The sequence below is a fragment of the Neopelma chrysocephalum genome, unplaced genomic scaffold (genome assembly GCF_003984885.1).
Source record: "Neopelma chrysocephalum unplaced genomic scaffold, ASM398488v2 Primary Assembly neopelma1_323, whole genome shotgun sequence".
NCBI lineage: Eukaryota > Metazoa > Chordata > Aves > Passeriformes > Pipridae > Neopelma > Neopelma chrysocephalum.
The window spans coordinates 1,904,822-1,925,676 of NW_020897986.1; the positions used below are offsets into that span (position 1 = coordinate 1,904,822).

At 35.7% G+C, this 20,855-nt stretch overlaps 1 protein-coding gene across 1 annotated transcript in view; it reads left to right on the forward strand.

Moving 5' to 3' along the window:
* Positions 1-20,855, forward strand: part of ELP4 (elongator acetyltransferase complex subunit 4) — a 144,297-nt gene that overhangs the window by 43,734 nt on the left and 79,708 nt on the right. Inside the window, exons 7-9 of the mRNA XM_027705331.1 lie at positions 2,829-3,017; positions 17,117-17,315; positions 20,022-20,128. Coding sequence (XP_027561132.1) covers positions 2,829-3,017; positions 17,117-17,315; positions 20,022-20,128 — 495 coding nt within the window. The remainder of the gene's footprint in view (positions 1-2,828; positions 3,018-17,116; positions 17,316-20,021; positions 20,129-20,855) is intronic.

Below are 20,855 nucleotides of genomic sequence, written 5' to 3' on the forward strand. Positions count from 1 at the left end.
AACAGTAGTTTTATAGAACCATCTGCAGTTGGCCTTCAGAGATTAATATATTTTGACTGTCCTTCATGGCTTTGTGGACCTTAGGACAATAATTCCTGTTTGGATACAGAGAAGTTTGGTTGAAGTTGACCAAAGCACTGACCTGTTAGTTCACACTGACTGGAACTATTGCCAAGGTCTGTTTGGAAATTCAAAGTCTGGATGACCTGTAAAATACAAATACAAGCATCAGGTTTACATCCTTTCTAAAGCCTCCTAGTAACTTTTTGCTGCTGATCATTAAGTTTGGATCCTTTATAAGTTGATCATGGCTTTAAGTTATAAAGAATAGTATTTATTTGTTTCAGAATATTTTGGGGGTTTCGTGTTTGACAACAGAGCTTTCATAGGCAATTATATTTCCTTAACAATTCTTTCGTATACTTTGGAGTTCAAGTTGGGTGGCTTTCAGGGCAATAAAGTTGGGGGGGATTGGTTTTTTGTTTGTTTGGAGTTGGGTTTTTTAATTCTTCATAATCAGAATCCTTGCTGCCAAATGGATCAGTGTTACAAAAACTACATGAAAAAAAAGTAAAAAAATAATCAGAACTTCCAAATTAATGTAAGTATAAAAGATCTAGTGCTATATCTAAAAAAATGTTATCCTAGTCTTTACAGTAGGCTTGTTATAGAATATTAGACTTACTCTTTTCCTGTATTTCAGTTATGGAATGAAGTGTTTGGCAGGGCCTTGTGGGCTTGACAGAATTATACTGGTAGAAGTTCCATTACTGGCCAAAATAAATACATCTGATATTTTGTGATGTTTGAATAGCTTTATCTTTTACTACTCTTACGATTTGATGTTGGGAAACAAGCATCTGTCATCCCTTATCCAGTAAGAGAACTGGTTTTTTCCTCTTTTTGTATGTTGTTCTTATGGATGTTCTTCATAAGAAAAAATGTTTTCCTCATAAAAGAAGTTTCTGTAAGTTTTATGTATGTTTGCTCTGAAATTTTGAAATACTGTGGCACTCTCTCTGGCTGATCATTATCTATGATATCTGGATAAAACATTTTTCTTAGATGCCTGATTTTTTCCTATTGCTTAAATGCACATCAGGAATTGCCTGAATCTGCTCTGATTATTAGCAGAATATTACACTAACTTCTATTTTTCCTGTTCTTTTTTAAAACTCTGAACATCCAAGCCTAGAAAATACCATACAGAGAAATCAGATTGTGTCACATTATCCCGTGCTGTTGTCCTGATCTTCACACAGTAGTGTAAAAAGTTACCTTTTCATAACTAAAGCCTAAAATCCTGCAAAGACCGAGACTAAAGAATCTGCCAGAGTTAAAACATAGATTGCTTTCACAGAGATTTTAAATGAATTGGCAGATCAGCTCACTGTGTAAGACAGATAAGTGGGATAAATGCAGAGCCATGTGGAATTAACTGTGTCTCACAACTCAGGCTCTGTCTACCCAATATGGATATGGAAGTCTTTGGAAGAGTAGCCTCTTGTCTTGTCAAAACCTCTCCTCTGGGTTGCCAGAGCAGCTGTGCAGTGTTCTGTGCTTGATAGTTGCTGTTTATTCCAGCTGTTAGGAGTCAATATCTACACTTTATCAAAACATTTTTCTGTAGCAAAAATTACCAGAAACCTTTTGTTTATCAAAGCCAGTATTTTTATATATATGTGTGTGTGTGTGTGTGTGTATAATTTTAAAAAGCTGGCCTTTAAGTATGAACCCTGAACTCTAGAAATGTTTCTGTGACCTCCTTGTACAGGAAGTCTTTCAACAAGGGAGCTTATTGTCTCTCCCTCAGCTGTTGATAGCAAATAAACCTAAAATCCTTCTCAAAGATCACCAGGAAAGGTCACATCAGATAAGCAGAAATGACGTTTGTCATCACAAGAGATAACAGTTTACTGTGAATAAATAGATTACAACTCTGGCTTCATAATCTGTCCCTTCAGAAAGGGAGCTGTATCCCACAGCCCCTGCCTCTGTTGGATATTCTTCTGCCAGTGCACTGCAGGGCAGCCAACAGGCTTTAGGTGGGTAACACAAGGGGATGTTTAGGATTTTATATGTCCCAACAGCTTAGATTCCAGTGCCCAGTAGGTAACTAAAGCAGACCCAGGAACACTCATGTCAAGGGCTTTCAGAAAGGTGTGGTCCTTAAGAGACAATCTGCTGATGTCCCCATGGGACTCTGTTCCTGCGTGGCTGTGAGAACAGCTCCCTTCATTAGCTGGAAGGAGTAATGTAGAAGGTCCTTACCTTCTAAGGCAGTGAAAGGCCTGTGCAGTGGGGAGCTGAGGCACTGACCTGCTTCATTTGGAGGCAGCAGAATGAGTGAAACCAAAGCAAACACTCAGGATAGTCGGGTTATGAGAGTAACGCAGCGGAAAGGTGAACACAGAGGGAAAAGTTGTGTTTGAGTCCTCTCAGGCACTTCCAGCAGGCTGGTTTAGAACTGGGAGAAAATACTCTTTTGCATGTTTTTTAAGGCAGCGATATAGGAGAGAAAGGATATCAAAAGTCATAGTGTTACTGGATTTTTGTGTCAGAATATACTTGCATTTAGCTGGTTAAAAAATGCAGATTAGCAGTTTTCGGTATTTCTGTGCTGTCTCTTACATTTGTGCTTTCTTGTCTGACATAGCAGGATATCCAGTCAGTGAAAAAAATGCCATTCCATTTGTAATTTTTGTAAGAGGGACTGAGGTTAAGCTATAATTACACAAACTATGCAGTTATTATGGACATGCGTTCTAGAAACTGTATTCCTTCTGATGTTTAAAAAATAACAAATGACTTTTTTTCTTTTCCAATAGAAAAAACAGAAGAATGTTTTGAGGATAGGAATTCAGGGTCTGGGTTCCCTGTTGTGGGGTGATGACATTTGTTGCAGTGATTCTCCTGAAGATGTTCATAGCCTCACAAAATTCCTTTATGTTCTCCGTGGCCTCCTCAGGAAATCTTTGTCAGCCTGCATCATCACAGTTCCAGCTCACCTTATCCAGGTAGGAATGCTGCTTTTGCTGTATTTCATAGCTGACACAGCAGTTAGCCATAAATTTAAGTTTATGGTAAGAAAACAAATGCAGTTTTGGACATTTCTAGAAGTCTTTCTGTTCAAAGTTGAAATGAAAACATAACTATATGTTCTGCTTTTGTGGGACATCCACGCTGCAAAATCTACAAAGACCTAAGTGTAGAATAATGTTAAATACAGTTATGCCATATGTGGGTCTTAATCTTCTTTTGAAAAACTATCAGAATTTCAGAAACTGTAAAAAGGTAAGAAAATACTGATAGTCATCCTTTTTTTAATTATTTTTTACAACATCTCTAGGCACTTTTCCAGTGCCTGCAGGATGCTGTTTGGAGTTTCAATACAAGACTTTTCAGTCCACTGTCTTCACCTGTCATGCTCATTATGGTGATGTGTGATCTTGTTTTTAAAGTCAGGAATTGAAAGATGCAGATTTACTCTATAGTTCCAATATCCCCTTGTATTGGGACCAGGAGCAAACCAGTTATGGTGTCAGAGTAATTTTCCCAAGAATCATAAGCAGCTTGTAGCACCTTTCCTGAGAGTACGTGGAGACTTAAATGTATCTTCTGAAAATAAACTTTTTTAACAAAAGGAAAAATGTAGGTGGTCTTTTGTTCTGCGAGTGGTAATGTAACTCAGAAAAGCAAAATTATTATTCACAATGAACAGAGAACCTATAATTTTAGGTATTTGATTTAATTATAGGAAAAAAGTACTGGATAAAACCTCATATTATGCAAAATGTTTTCATAGTAGGTGAGTTTATCAACAGTTTAAATCCTGTCTTAGCTAAGTACACGACTCACATGTATTGGATTTTGTTAAAGGTGTTTGAATACCTGCAAATGTTATTTATCCAGATACCCTGTGTGCTTACTGCTTCAAAAATGAAGAATCTCTGTTTTCTAGTTCTACCATTGTAGTGAAAAGTGTATGAATATTCCTCTTGCAGTGCATACCTCCACCTCCTTATTTTTAAATATTAGATGGCAGTTTGCCTTTAAAAAGAGTGACAGTTAAATTTAATGCAATGAATAAAATTTGTGAATGTAAAAGCACCATCCAAGATTTTGCCCATTGGAATTGCCTCTCCATAATTGGGACATACATCTCATTCATTGTACTCTTCTTTATCTATCATTTCAGTAACGGGTATGTTCATATTTTAGAGAAACCCAGAAGTGTCTCTAAGAAAGAAACTGAAGAGTGAAGTTTTTGTTTGTTTCAAAGTTACCTGGGAAGTTGATTTTTGTTTTTTGTTTGTAAACCCCACGTAAACCCATTCCCAGGGAGTAAGGAGTGAAATTACACATTGCATTTTTAATCACTGATTTTTTGGTATTAATAAAACCATTTTTACAGGAAGTGCTGCAATATTCTGAATTATTTTTTTTTAAAAAAAGGAAAGATTATTTACAGAATCTTTGCTCAGCATTAATATTTTTTTTTTGAAATGGTGAAGCTCGGTGTCTCCTCCTTTGAGCGCTGCGCTGCGGAGAGAAAACCGTCATTAGGAGGAGCAAAGCTGCTGAGGGTTCCTTATACCCCACATTACTCAGTTCCCAGAGCCCTGCTGTGTAGTTGTTCCACTCTCCAAGAAGCCTGTTAAAGAGCCCCTGAGAGCATGTGTACAGCCCTCCATGTTAATAGTTAATTGGTGAGGATGGCGAGATGAGAGGACAGCCGAACATGTGGTCTCTCAGGCTCAAGCCGGAGCCAGACCTTTAGTTATAATAACAGCAGCTGCTCACATTCTCACAGCCCAGCTACTCACCATTCTGTTGCTGAGGTTTCTCGCTGGATTAAAAAAAAAAAAGTGAAGGAAATATCTTTTCTTTCCAAGAGAATAAGAGAGAGGGATTTTTTTTTCTCTTTTTTCTCCCAAGTGCCTTTCTCTATATGTATTTAATTTGATGGGAGTATGTTCCAGCATATGCTTTCTCTGTTGAATCTTAAAGTCAGTACACTGAAGCCAGAGAAAATGCACATAATTTTTCTGAAGATATCATAAATTCCACATTTTTCCCTGAACTACTGTTGCTGTATTTCCTACGTTAACTTTTGGCTCCTGACTGAATTAACTGGGCCATCTACAAGTAAATTCTTCACATGTGTAATTTCCATGAAGGACATGGAAGCTCAAAATCACATTTAATCAAAGTTTCGTCTGCATGACGTGTACAGAAAAATAGTTTCCTTTTTACCTGCTTTGTCATGAAAAAGTAGATTTTTGGTAGTGACTCATACCACATCTTGTCTCTGCCAGCCCCCAGTACTGGTTAGTCCAGTGAAGAAGAAATAAAACTCACAATTGGTGGTACTGATTTTCAACAGGGACAATGTGTTTTCAACCCAGAGTAGTTACATTTTTTTATATGCACTGTATTGCTTATATATATATATATGTGTGTGTGTGTGTATGTGTGTATATATATATATATATACACATAGTTTGAGATTGATTTTCTTTTCTGTATTTCTCCAAATAGTTTGCATGTAGTAATGTGGCAGGGAGCTCCACAAATTAAATCTGCCCAGTTTCTCTTTTTTTTTTTTCAGAACATTTAATTTTGCCTTTACTTTTCATATATTGTATCTTCATTCTTGGCTGATAGCACATTAAAATAATCCTCCCTATTTTATATTTTTTGTATTCTGATTTGTAATTTTTCTCATGTTGCCTCCTTACTCTGTTTTTAAACAGTCACTTTGCCTTGTTTCAGTAACATAATACAGTAATGCCATTATTGTTTGTTTACTTTTCCTACATTCTAATGTCTGGTTTGACTCTTTGGTGACTACTGGACATTAAACAGTGATTTTGTTCTTGATGTTTTTCCCTCTGTGATACACATCCACCAATGTGGCTCTTTCATTATTCCAGCAATTCATTGTCTTGGATTTAATAACTTGGAATTGCATTTATCCAAAGATGGTGCTCATTCATCCAGCTTGATGGGACACTGAATGTCCTCACAGTTTTCTGTAAGGCTATATTTTGGTAAAAGACACAGATTTGCAAAAAAAAAAAAAAAATCTGTTTGTGTGCAGAGATTTTTCAGAGTAATTTAAAGAAACCATAGTCCACTAAAGCAGGCAGATTTTTTGTGTTTTATTGATGAAACTTCCAGTGCAACCAGCACATGAAGTTTCTCAACCACAAAAATAGGAGTAGGTTATTCTGGTGTAAAGCAAATGACACCAAAAAAAACTTAGCCAATTATGAATTTTGTTCAGATGATGTGTGACAAGTTTTACTTGATTGATATTTTCTACCGATTGAACATCCTCTTATCTTACATTGTCTGTCAGGTAATAAATATTGAGCTACTCACGAGTATGATTAAAATAGTTGATGGAAGGTTATTTTTCAAGTCTTCCTACTGCTTCTTGAAAATGCATTGTGCCTGTGAAATCATATGGTACATTTGAAAAGGGAAAATTACTTCCATTTTTAAAATCTAGCATTGATCAAGGAGGGCAGATTGAAGAGGGATTTCATTTGTTGTTACAATTTTCAAATTTAAGGAATATTATAAAAACAAATGAGAACTTTTCTTCTATGTGTTGATAATCTGTGCATTGTAATACCTAAATTTAGAAGAAGAATTATTGTGCTGTTGTGTGACTGAGAGGACTTTAATGTCACTGGTTTATACTGCAAAAGCCCTAAATTATAATTTTAAATATTTTCGTAATGTGTTTTTTTTCTTTAATTACTAGAAATCATTGGTAAGTCCAAGAATATCTTTGCTAAATACTAAATAATGTTTGTAATTCTATTCCTGTTCTTCCCAATTTTGTGTCACTTAGATAATTTATTTTTTTTTGGAGTAGATTATTATTTTCACTGGGAGAAAGCATAGCACTTGTTAAAGACATCCTTTATTTTGAACTTGAAGCTGTACTACTGGTAAGGACTAACAACTATATTAGTCAGCAAGTACCAAGGGAAATTAATTGACTAATGAAAAGTCAGTATGAATAAGTCTTGCCACAGAACCTGTCCTCAGAGTCTGAAGTTCTGTTTAGCAAGGTATTTTCATTATTTCATCCAGTATGTTGAAAAATTAATTTCCTACAATATTAATGTTTTGATGTTTTGAATTCACTGAAGTGCAGAAGTTACTGTATGTTTCAGTGTAGGAAAATTCGGAAACAAACCTTTTCACATCCAAAGCCTTTTGTGTTCACACTGAGCAATTTAGCAGCTAAACTCAAAGTGAAGCAATGGAGTGCTTTAGAATCCATTGCTAACGTAGGATTATAAGATGTGAACTCCTAAGAGCTTGTGAATTTGTCACAGTTTGAAATCTTGATTCCTGTGACAAGAACTAAGAGTGGTTGCCTACCTTAGAATCCCAACTTCTGCGAGTTTACTGGTGTAAAATGCTGGATAACCTTCAAATGTATTCGATGAGGTGGCTGCTGCAGACAGATCTGTACTGAGATCAAATGTCATGTGGTTTCTATATCATAATTAAGGAACCTTTCCAAGTTCTCTGCAAAACAGAAAGTATGAAGATGAAATGGTCTTAATATTTTTTTAATTTTTTTTTAACTTGCTTTTTAATGTTGTGTGTTGCTTTCTGTTGTACGTGAGAAATAACAGTTTAACAACTGTACAAAAAATATCATGAGTCCTAAGTTTATGACAGGTATTCTTGGGCTACCCACATAGCTTTTGGATATGAATATTCTGGTTTTTAGACATTTATAACAGCCGCTTTAAAATTGTGATTGAGTAGGAAGCTCAGAAAAGTACACTATTCACAATTTAAATTGTGGAACAGTAAGTTGGGGTTTTTTTCAGTTTCTCTAATCATTGGAAGTATTTGCTAATCAATTGTAGAAGAAATAGAAGTATTTTGTTGTTTCATAAAATAAGGTTTTGGTTGCCAACAGGCTGTGTTCTAGCACTACCACTACCACTTCTGATTTGGTAACAACTACTCAAAAAACAAATAAAATATACGTCTGAAGCATGTTTTTCTACCCAAGTGTTATTGTCTTTTAACTGAATTAACTGTATTATGAAGAACAGTCACACTGTATGTTAAAGTCACATGCGTAAAACACCCTTCTCATTTTAATAAATCTTATTTTTTAGAAGGACAGTGTACACACATCCTTATCACCATCTCATCGACACCCTCTCTTTAATAAAAAAGTCACTTTTCCAAAATGCATATGTTAAACTTGAGAAGTGCATGAGCATGTGCAAGATTGCCATTTTATTTTACACTTTACGTCTATAAACCGAACGTAGACCCATGAAAACTTTAAAAAAAATTAGGTGAGATTTAGAACTAAATCTTTGAACTGCAGTATTAGACCTAAACAGTTAAATATCCCATCACAGTATGGAGATAGTCATCTGTTCAAGCATATGGAATCTTTTGGCTACTGGACTAAGTAGTTAATATAATGCCCAGTGTCCAGACATGGACACAACTGTTATGGAAGCAGAAGGGAAGAGGCTCATGTATTGAGCCCATTTGGACACTGATAAGTAAAGATTAGAAGAGTGACTTTAAACAATACAGGCCAAAGTAGTTAACTGCTTTAAGCAAGTAATTCTTTTAGAAAATGGAAGGTAGTGGTGTTTTTCTGAAGAAATACTATTTTTTTTTTTTTGCTTGAGTAGAAGTACAGGTTCTTGGGAAAAAAAAAAACAAACCTGTGAATCCAGCCTTAAGTATAGGGTTTATCTGTTGTATTTCAGAACGCAGAACAATAATTTTGTGTTAAACTATTTTATATTTAAATTCTTGCGTATGTATTTCCCATCTTGAATGGTTTTCACAGGACTGAATATTGAGTTTCTGTGCACTGTGCGTTTAGAAACATTTTTATGTGAACTTCTGGTGGTGTTTAAAAACCCTGAAATTTCAGAATCCACTTTTACCTCTTTTTGTTTAGAACTTCTCTATTAATTACAATATAATTATAATAAAAAGGAATACTGCATCTTTAATGATGTTTTTGTGCCTATGTAGTTAAGCTTTAATGCTAGGGGAAAAAAAAAAAAAAGATTAAATTAGCCTTGTAACCTCTTTCTCTTCCAGACTGATGATGGAAAATAAAAGCTCTTAGCCACAGAATGTAACACTTAGAATTAATATTTAATTAGACCAGCAAATTGTACACCGTGGCTGAAAGCTTCCAAAGAGTTGTTAGTGCCACAATTGACCTACAAGTTTAATAATAACTCACTTCTAGGAGCAAGTGCCAGTTCAGCATAGTGGAGCCACTGTAAGAAAGTCCTGTGAGATTAAAATCAGCAAACCAAATGGCAGGCGAGGATTCCTGGGATGGAGCCTTCTGGAAAGCTGGGAGCTGGAGTAGCTTTTCAGCCAGGATTCAGATGAGAACAGTGGGCAAAAAAAGCTGATCCCTCCTGTTCTGGGAGCTTCTGGTTGTAGGCCAAAATCTTAGAACAGATTTTTTTCTAAATGTTCTTACTGCAGCTATTAATTTATATCACAAATCAAGTAACGAATGGCTTGTCTTCATCTTTTAATTAAGTTTTAATACAGACATTATCGCTGAATTCACTGGTCATGAATTTTACTTATAGAAGAATGATACTTTTTTGGTAGAACGTGTCATTTAGTGTGTTTGTGTTGCAGAATGTTTAATTTTATCGTATCTTCTTGCTACATAAAGGGGTTCTTGTTATGGTAAGATATGATGAGCAATTTGTCATAATATTATGAAATGTGTAAATTAAATATGAAATGAGTATACGTTGTAAAATATCGTGTTTTGAGGGTTAAATAGCTTAATCTTGCTTTTCATTTTGTGAACAATTAAAATATAAAGCCAGTAACTCTACCATTAGATATCCATCTGAGCCTTAATTCTGTGGCAAATTATTCTAGTGAAATAGGGCACCATAAGTTCAAAAATGTGCAAACACACAGCAACAGACTGAGGAAGGAACATTCTGCATTATTTATTGGCTAGATCCTGAATAATTAAAGAAATGCCTACTCATTAGTTAAAAATTAAAGCAGGTGAGGACCTTGCCAGCAGAGGGAGCAGTCATGTCTTTCCTTAGGTTCCCATCGTTTCCAGCCTACCCATCATTTCCACCCTACCTCTTCTTATTGCCCAGCCAGTTTCCCATCTGGACCCAGCTTTGCCAGCCTGCTCCTGATGACAGCCTATAATTTTATACTGGATAAGGGATTAGTTCCTTAAATGATTTTATATTTAAGGATCTTGCCATCAGTTAGACGTTCCTTTTGGTACTTGCATGCTTATAATTGAAATAGTGGTGGAGGTTCTTTTTGGTCACCTGAGAATAACATACGATTCACTGTTTAAAGAATTAAAGTTGCAGCAAGAGTTTGCCTTTCTGAATTGGAAAGCAAACTGCAATGACTTTTTTTTTTTGTCAGGCAAAATGGCAACAAAAGGAACTCCTGAACCTTTTTCATATAATGACTAATTCCCAATGGAGTCATGGGATTTTAGTTAAACCAGTTGGTCTCAGATACATAATTTCAGCAGTTTTATTATGACTCTTTTGTAATATAGCTCTCATTCTTTCAGACTTCTTTTGCATCTCTGTTTTATGCTATGCTATGATCCATTGGTAGGAGTGCATATTTAATGTGTTTAATTTTCTAGAGAAATCTGCTCAAATGGTCAGTTCGTTTTTGTAATATTTAAAGACAAGTAGTAACGTACAGATTTTCATATATGTGCTTTTATAACAGTGAGACAATCTCATTATTAAGAAGCAGATAGTGTTCAGGGGCTCATCTCAGCCCAGATCTTGTGCTGATTTCTTCCCAGCCACTCACCCTTCACTGAAGAAGGGCTTGATCAGATTTATTTCATTTACTCAGTGCAGCAGGGCAAGAGCCCCACACCCCAGAACCATCACCTGCAGCCTGTGCTTTCTGCTGCTGAATGCTAAGGAAAGAGAAGAGAAAAGCACTGAGCAGGGATTCAGCTCCAAAAGTGTCACCCTTTAACACACTGTACATCTGTCACCTCTTTCAGCCAGATAAGAACAGGATTTTTAGCACCCAGCTTTCTGGGCTTCAACTCCCACATCACCTTCATGATACCACCAGATATTTTCCTGATACCCCAAAGCCTCCTAAACCAAGCCTTAAATAGGGGCAGGTAGACAGAGCTTCAGAGAAAGGCTGAGTTGGGATCCCAGCTCAGTGTTGACTGGCTTTTGGCTGTGGACAACTCACAGGACACCTTTGTGCTTGTTACTGACTTGTGAGGGAGGAATGCAGCATTTGCCTGTCTTTTGTGAAGCATTTGGAGATCAACAGATGGAAAGTTTGATTTAAACTGCTAGACTTTGTTCATTTTTTTTGGGTGCAGCAGCAACTGTTACTGACTTGCTTAATTTATCTCTGTTTAGTCATCTCTCCTTTCGCTGTTGGCCTTTAGGTCTTCCCTTCAATGGCAAAGCAGACATACTTATTATTTTGTAAGATGCCACAATTTGCTGGCCTTAGGTGCTTCCAGAGCTCAAGTAACACACAAGTCCGTTTCAGTGAAGATCCAAAGATTTATTTTTATTTTAGAGTGTGATATTTAGTTTTTATTTCCTGGCTGATTATTCTTCCTGAAAATTTATGAAGATTAATTGGATACTGTGTCATCCACCTTCATCTGTTATTTTGTATGATAATATGCAAAAACACTGCAGAGTTCCTGTAGACAGCTATCAGGACAAACATTATTAAAAGCAACTTAAAGAGAACAACCAAAATCTGGAATTAATGTGTTGTGTAACATATTGACCAACAGATGCTTTGTTACCCTCTTCCCTTTTTTACAACTACATTGCATCTAATTGCCTGCTCGTGTCTTCCTTACACATCCTTTCTTTGCTTCTGTAACTTGTATAAAATTATTCAAAGGTACTGTTTATTGCTTGAAATCAGCTAATGTAATACAGTGTACATACAGTCAACCAAAAATCAGTGCTTCTGTGGTTTCAGCCACACAAATGGATACTTATACCTAAGTTCTGCTGTAGTCAGTAAGGTTCTTCAAAAGTAAAAGAAAATGCCTAATTAGTCAGAATCCCTAAATGTAGATTTCTCATCACTGAAGGCATTGTAGTTTGTAGAAAATCCTTTAATTGTATTTCTAGGATATCTGTTTTCCAGCAAAGACATCGCATTTGTGTTCAGTTTTCTTGTGATCTTAATACAAATTTCTACGCACCAAAATTTGTTAATGTCCTGTTGGTCGTCTTATATTCCAGTGGTCTGAGTGTACATTCATTTTAGAGCCAAAATTCAGTGTTCAGTTAGTAGATTTGCTGTGTTCAAACACTCTAAACAGTCATCTTGGAGTTAGAAGATAATATAGAATTTTATAGTGTAGAGTCTTTATTAATTATTGATTAACACTTTTTGAGACTTGTGAAAAATCAAAAAGTGGACAAACTGTATCTTTCTATAAAACTAGTACAAGGGCCTAATACCCAACTTCTTTTACCAAAATAAAATGTGTGGGTAATTCTGTGATTTTCTGAGCAGTAATTATTAACAAATGGCGATAAATATTTAAGCCATGTTTCTTAATAATTTATCTTTTCAATGTAAAATCCTTTGGAGATTAAGTAGTAATGACAAGTTATAAATATTTGTATGTTGTGAAGTCATTACCACATTATCATTGTGTGATAATCTCTCAAAAAATATCAAGAATTATTTCATCTATAAAATATCCAACCACTGTTTCATTATAGTCCAGTGTGGCTGTCTGTGTTAGGGTACTAAGCTTGCTTCAGCTTCGTGACAGAATGTTTTAAATAGAATTTAAAAAAAAAATACAACCAATTTTTGAGCTTTTCTTGAAAATTCACACACCAGCATTTACTTAAAGTTCCTAAGGTTCATATTACTTTGCTGGAACTTGCCTGCTGTTTATTATTGAGACTTGCTTTTGAATGAAGTGTCAGGATCTCTGGATTCACCTGTTGGTAACAACACAAATTGTTGCCTCCAAATACAGTTTTGGGGGGCGAATCTGAATCCATTTTTAAATACTGTGCTGTCATACAGAATGTGTGCAGCTCACTGTTTAAACTGGGGTTTGTCCCAGTACTGACAGTATTTGTAAGTAGTGCTTTAGGTAATGAAAGTCATGTAGGATTCAATGTATTAAGTCTTAATTAAATGTTTTAAAATAAAGCCAGTGATGGGATTGTATTACCAGAATGTAAAGATGAAGCAGTTAAATATAGCCCTCCACCAAAATATAGGCCTAATGTCTCTGAAAGGAGACATGGTCATAAAATACCTTATTTTCAATGCAGTATATAAGTCAGTATTAAAATTATGTTAATGTCTTGATCAGAATACAAATGCAAATATATGCAAAAAGCCTATGTAATCCAAGAGCTTAATGTATTTATATACGCTAGTATTTAGTATTTATTATTGAATACATATGTATTTATGTATCTATATATGCTAGTTGGATCTCATTGCAGATCTTTAGCATGAGGCTCTTATTTTCCTTTTAAATTTTGAGATTGTTTAAATGTACTATATAGAGAAATTGAAACTGTTCTAAGAAAAATTTTCATTCTTTGACTTTTTTTTACTTATGCAGTGCAAGGACTGAGAATTTAAATATTTTTTATTACCGAAATTTTGCGTGGTTTTTGATTTCTTTAGAAACGGAATGAGAGGATGTATCTTTGGGTGTTGGAAAAATTTTGACAGGAAATCAGAGCAGAACTAGAAATTAGAGCAGAGTAGAAAAGACAGATTTTTTCCCTAATACGGAATCCAAATGAACCAAGATTGACTTGATTAATAGTAGTAATGATAAAATTGTGGTACATTAAGAACTCAATCCAGTAGAAACACACAATATTAATTTCAGGATGCAAGTTTGAGCACACAGGCTCTCCGTGTATTTGTGGTGGTAGAACACCGTGCTTTATACTCAAACACAGAAGATGACACGTTTTGAACTGCTTTATTTGTAAATAAGTATTTTTAAACGTGCAGAGATAATTACTCAAAGCTATGTACATTCTGAAAATGAATTAGTAGGACAAAGCAATCTTTTTCCATAATTGCCCTTCCCAAAAGCTGGTTAAATGTGTGTATAGTTCCCGTGTACATATCCATATCATTTTCTTGACATGTTTTGAAAGTACACTTTGGTTGAGCCCAAATATTGCAAGTTTGCACTTAAAAGAAAATGTCTGTCTGAAACAGCAGCACAAAGTAAGATATAGAATGGATGCCCAGCCCAGCCTGCACAACAGGGTTGCTACCATGTTGTTAGAATAATTATATTTTGGCTGAACTAACTAATTTAGAAAAACTGCAGTACATCTAGCAAGACTGAAAACTTTCCAAGATTGGGATGGTTTGGGGGTTTTTTTTCATTTTTTAGTATAATTTAAAACAATACCTCTTCTAGCTGCCAACAAACTCTTTCCCTGAATCTCACCATTCCTGGCTTCCCTCCTAACCATGTCCTGGCTCCCCTCCAGAGCTGCCAAGTTTATGCCAGAAGCAGGAGGTAGATTTGTATGGGGCTGGAGGAAGATCTGGAGCTCTGTTAAATTTTCAAGCCCAGATGGGGCAACATGATTTGTGTGTTTATGTCAGTATGCCATACATCACAACTATCTGTGTGCTGACGTCAGCTTTGATTGGACATTAATGTGCTGAATGCTGCAAACTAGAAAATACATGATAGATACAGATCTATGGCAACAATGCCACATAAGCAAATGTCTCTTTGGTGTGGCAATTCACTGTGCAAAGTATTTCCCAAGATACACTGCATTAAGCCAGGGGAATATTTTGACACACTTTAAAAACAAAAACAAAATCAACATGGGCAAAGGGAGCACAATTTAAGAAAGCAAACCCTTTCAGAGGAAGAGCTGAAACCAACATACTGAAGTATCTATTGCCAGGCAAATACTGAAGTGCTCTCCCTCACTTTAATCTTTCCAGAATTAAAACCAAGTAGGAAAGATGATATTCTTATGATTTGCAGGACTATCAGTGGTGAGGATACGTTGCTGATGGTTGAGCATCTTTCTATCCACGGTTTTCGTAACCCATTGTTATCAAAACCAGCAAGCAAAAACTTTAATGTACAGCAAAACAATAATGGACAGCAAATGATTTTTTCAAATGATGGAACATTTTTTCTTTATCAAGAGTTTATCTTAGTTTCCAGGAGTCATCAGTGTTTATTTATATTTTAACAGTTTTGCCTCTCTTGATATACAAATAACATCCTGCAGCCTTCTGAAGAACTGGCAAAATACAGTAATTTCTGGTCTGTGGATTTATAGAAGTCACTGACTACTTCAGGTTTATATCTATACCATCTTTATGTGATTCCTCTTTAGAATAAATGTGACCACAAGTTTCCATTAAAATATAGTACATTGTCTCTCTCTTCCTAGAAGAGGAAATAATTTGCAAGTCAGCTTTAATATTTCAAGGGCGGATATAATAACAAAGTCTAGGGATTGGTGTGTAGGCAGTGTTCTTTTCCCTCAGATCACTTATGTTATTCCTCAGAAGGGAAATTCTGTAGTATAACACTACTTTATTGTTATTCATCATTAGACTTTGTGGGTAAAATGGAAGTTCCCTGATTCCACGGGGATAGACGGTTTTGGCCTGTGCACAAGTAGCGGCTTTGAAAAGAGACCCCTCCCCAGGATCTGATGCCATCTGGCCCATAAGGTGGGGAAGGGAGGGGGTGTAAAGGTGCCATGGGATCAGTGGAATTGGGCCTTGTAACCTGAGCAGATTGGGGTTGTGCAGGACGGGCCACAACTTCATGTAGTGGTCAGAAAACAGAATTCAGTTTTTTCTTTGATGGGAGCGGGAAATTTTCGCCTTTCACGTCTGCTTTGTAAGCTTTAGTGTGGCTAGAAGATAAAGGGATATTGAAATGTGGGTTCAGAAAAGCAGTTGGTGTGTTGATCACCATTTTAATAAACCTGAATGTCAGTGCAACGCGTAGACTATGCCAACATATCTGGAGATATTTCCCTCTCTCTGCTCCTAATTGATAAATTGTTACTATCAAATAATTTTACCAGTAGTTACATTGACACTTCGGAATAAGCATCAGTTGTATAATTTACAAAAGAACTGCAAAATGTACAAAATACTTTTAAATTAATAGAAAAATACAAAACTATGACTTGGAGGTACAGAGCTAATTCCTCATACTGGGAATGGGTATTTTGAGGTGATTAGTCTTGATACCCCTGAAGGTATGATGAGTATAGCACCTACAGCCACCAAGAACAAGAATATACCAACTGTCCAGGCAGCTTTAGGGTAACTGCTTCTTATCTTAAAGAAATATTTTGGGTTTTAGCATAGATTTGTTTCTTCTTTTTTTTTCCTCATTAAATAGGGACATCATCAGAGCATTTAAGAACATTTTTTCTGACTTACCTCTGAAGATCTCTGTTGTGACCTTTGAATGTCTTTGTCTGCTATATGAAATTAAGGAAAGAAAACTATGCGGAAAACAGCTTATTTAAGGCACATGACAGCACATTGTTGCACAAGAAATAAGGCATCACAAATCACAAATATATTGAGAAATGGTAACGCTGCATGAAGAGAGAGATTTGTAAAGGTAAAGAGGAACTTTTAGGAAGAAAAATGCTGGAGAAATTGCTTGGGTTTTCCGTGTTGTTTGACTGATGACCAAAATGACTAATTGTGTGGGTTGTGCTTGCTCCAAATGCTAGAAATGATATGCCTAAGTGTATTAAAAAGCAAGGTTTTCAGAACACAAACAAAAACTGGGCATCTGACTCGTAGTGGAAGTCAATGACAGATAAGCTTAACATATTGCTTTTTAAGTATCACTGATGTGAGCAAATGCTTCTCTTATGAAGGTTTAAGAAAATACGAATTTAGTGCTAAGTTAGCCCTTTTATGGTTTCTTCTTGTCAAATACATGTTTTCTTTAATCAGAAATTTCAAGTCTTTTTTTTTTTAAAGAATAAAGCCCTCTAACATAATTCCTAAGTATTGATGACCTATTTTTTCCCCACAGTTTGCCATTGAGAAGGCCAAGGCTTACTCTGTGAACATTAATTACCTTTTTCATCACACAGGATGTGTATTTTGTTTCCGTGTCTTACAGAATAAAGCAATTATGGAACGTGTAACAAACTTGTCAGATATGGTAGTTGGTCTTGAATCATTTATTGGCTCTGAGAGAGAAACCAATCCATTGTACAAGGATTACCATGGTAAGTTCCATCTTTAGCAATGCAAAAAGTCTGCCCCGAGTGTTTCTAGGGCACTTAGTGGCACTTACCCTCCAGTTGGGTGTCTGCTATAAAGCAGCGTTTGGGTTTGTTTTAGAATATCCCTCTTAAATGTTCCTCCTTGCCCAACCAGTCTGGAGTTAGGAGAATTTTCAGCAAAGTGCATTAAGGCTGCAAAGGAAACATGGCAACTCCTTGCATGTTGTCAGGCCGTATTACTGAGGCATGGCTCAATCAGATGCACATCTCAACAGGCAGGCTTTGGGGAATTCACGGGCAGAGGAGGCTTGGCAATCATCTGACCAGCGAGCTGAACTTGTCATGAAATCAATACTTTTGATCTGCCAAGTTTTAAATAGAGAACACGGAAAAACATATATTATAGTAAGGTGAATAAAGTGGTAAATTATGTGCTATATAAGCTATATCTAAAAATATCTGGTTTTTTCAGCGATAAGTTACAGCACTTGTGCATTTGAAGAAATTAATATGTGTGGCATGTAAAACATGAAACTGGTTAAAAGCCGTGTAGCCTTTCAAGTGTTTTATCTTCAAAATGTTTTATCTTCAAAATTCTGTTTCCCAGAGATTTTTGTTAGCTGTTGCAGCAGAACTGTTTATATTTTAAAAGATTATATTAGAAGTTATGCACAGCCAAAGCGGTGAATAACAGTTTTAGCTGATCCAGAGCAGTGCTCAGAGTGTGCATAAATTACAGCTATTATTATTGTGATGCTACTGTAGTTCCATGGAAACCCTTAGCTGAAAGTAAACTGCTTATCCAAAACCTGCTGTAAACATGTGAGAGTATGGCAGTGTTTTCCATAGCAGAATATATAGAATATATAGAAAAAGAAGCAAAGGTGGTGTTGAGACACCACTGTGTGTATGCAGGCTGTAATTAGTAAATCAGAGAAAAATCCTTCTGGCTGTGAAAATAGTGCACATTTCATTATCTGAAAAAAGGTGAATGAAGAAGAAACCGTGAACAAAAGCTGGAATAATTTGCCTAATTATTTTTCCAACTGTATAATCGTGATATGGCCTTTGTTTATGCTAGCATAATTCTGTCAATTTGATACTCCTTTTCCCAGTACTGAAGAGATCCTTTAAGACAATGTGTGCTTTAGCAGTTATTTCCTGCTTTCCTATGAAGATGTATGCTAAATCATTTTTGGTACTATTTAATAAAAATTATGTGCCAATATACATAGCTTTTGAGGCTTACACAACCTTAATTTGACAGCCTAAAAAAAGGTATTTCTAGTGGTTTTAACTTTGTGGATTCTTTTTGCTTGAGAATATATTTTAAGATGATTTATTTACTGCAGATGATGAAAGATTTTGATATGACTCAGGAGAAGTTTGATTACATTATTGCATTATTTAATAAATCCTGCATTAATAATTTTACTAAGCTGCCTGGAAATTTAAATGTTTGAAAAGCCAGTAAAATAACAAAATAATTATGTAGAAGATCCTTAAATAAAATTTCTACAATACTGCGTATAAGCAACCCTATGTTATACCTGCTGTTCCTATATATAATAATTAGATTTTCTACTCTAAAGCCTAACAAATATTTCTTCTGAATCACTGGACTGGAGGCAGGGATAGAAGGTTTCAAATTATAAAAATGCTTTTCTAATATTATTAAGAGTTTTTGTAATTCGTGCCCATGAAATTATGCTTTTTAAATTATTTCAATTTTAGGAAACTTCAGTTAAAACAAATTAATCGATGCCTGAAAAAATACTGGCCTTATTTTAAATAAGGGTTTTAATGTTTGGGGATTTTCCCACAGCTGCCGCTTTCAAGTAAGATACCTTTCCTAAATATTCAGTATTTCAATTTAGATGCTGGCTTTATGAACAGCAAATATAGGCCAGTAATTGAGAAGCCCTGTAGAATTTTTCCTGGTTTTCAGATGTAGAAAATCACCCTCAGGTTGTTCAGAGACTATATTAGGCTGCACAAAAACCATCCAGCGTCCTTGTCAGAAAAAATCAGCTTGAGTTGCAGCTGACAGAATGCAGAGCTTGCAGTGCACCTAGTACTGTTAAAAACATCTGAGCAGCTAGAGAAGCCTCCTGCAGGAAGAAAACATATTCCTCCTAGGATGGCGTGGGGGTTAAAATTTATTAAAAAGCCTGATCTAAATCGGGGAGGGGGTTCCCAGAAACTTTTTTTTTCCCAGCCATTTGCAGGGCACAGAACGAAGTCGTTCTCATTAGAGCTTCAGTGGTTATCAGTAACCCATAAGCCTTGTTTTGCTGGCTGCTTACTGGTGCATTTAATAAAATAAAGATCACTCAGTGGTGCCGTGGGCAGCGTGCAAGGTGATAGCCATATTTGCTTACTGTAAATACAAGAGAAAATCACACACAAACCGGCTGCAGTTTTGACAAGTATTAAGATCGCTCTTTACATCTGTACTTCTGTACCAAAGTGCAATTAGTTTTCCTCGCACAAGGATTTCTGTTTATCTTATTCTGCTTGATTACTTGAGTATAATCGCACCGTTTGCTTCATTGCTCCTGGTAGTAAGCTCCAGCTTAAAAAGGGGAGGATGAGTGTGTGTAAATATACAGAATTCTGCTGTAAGACTCTAATTTATGCATCTGGATGACAGCGTTTTCTTAATTTTTTTCTTTTTTTCCCCCCTCCTTTACTCTTTCTTTCCACAAGGTTTGGTTCATGTACATCAGATTCCTCGGCTTAATAGCTTGATCTGTGAAGTGTCAGACACGAAGGACCTTGCTTTTAGATTAAAAAGGAAGCTCTTCACCATTGAGGTAAGAGAAACGTTGTTTCACTATTTAGAACCCAAAAGGTGGAGCTAATCCCATCTCTTATGTTTCGTTTTGTGAAATGCATAAAATATGCATCAGATGTTGTAAATTCATTTCGTTCTGGTTTTGCTGTTCAGAAGGGTTTTATGAAATACTGTAATATGCCTTCTGATTAAAAATGTCTCATTTGCTGCACTGAATCGGTCTGTTATAAATAGTTTATTTTGGTTTAAAATGTACATAGAAAGTAGGCCACAACCTTCAATAACAAAGCGTGACATGTTTCTAAGGATGTCAGGAGCATATTTAATTAAATGTTAATGACTTGCTCTTACTTGTGTTAGTGGGTGGGAAAGTAGCTACATGTTATTACCCCAGTAGAGGGATTTTAATGTATAATGTTGCCTAAAATTGTGTGTGGTATGAGGGATAAGTGTCCTTATCAGTATTCAGAAACCATTTTCTTTGCATTACTGAAATCACCTTTCGCTCTTTTATGTCATTTTAAACACAGTATCATTTACACTAATGTCCTTAAGTAAATTTCCTACTAAATTTAAACTTTTTTTCTGTGACCTTTATGCAGACAGTCCTGATAGAAGGCAGTAATACAAAAGATGTATTTCATTTTAATCTTGCTAAAGAGCAAATGAACATAGCACTATTAAGCAATTAGAGCTGATGTATTTATTAACCCAGTAATGCTTAGAGATGGAAGATGGCTTTTGGG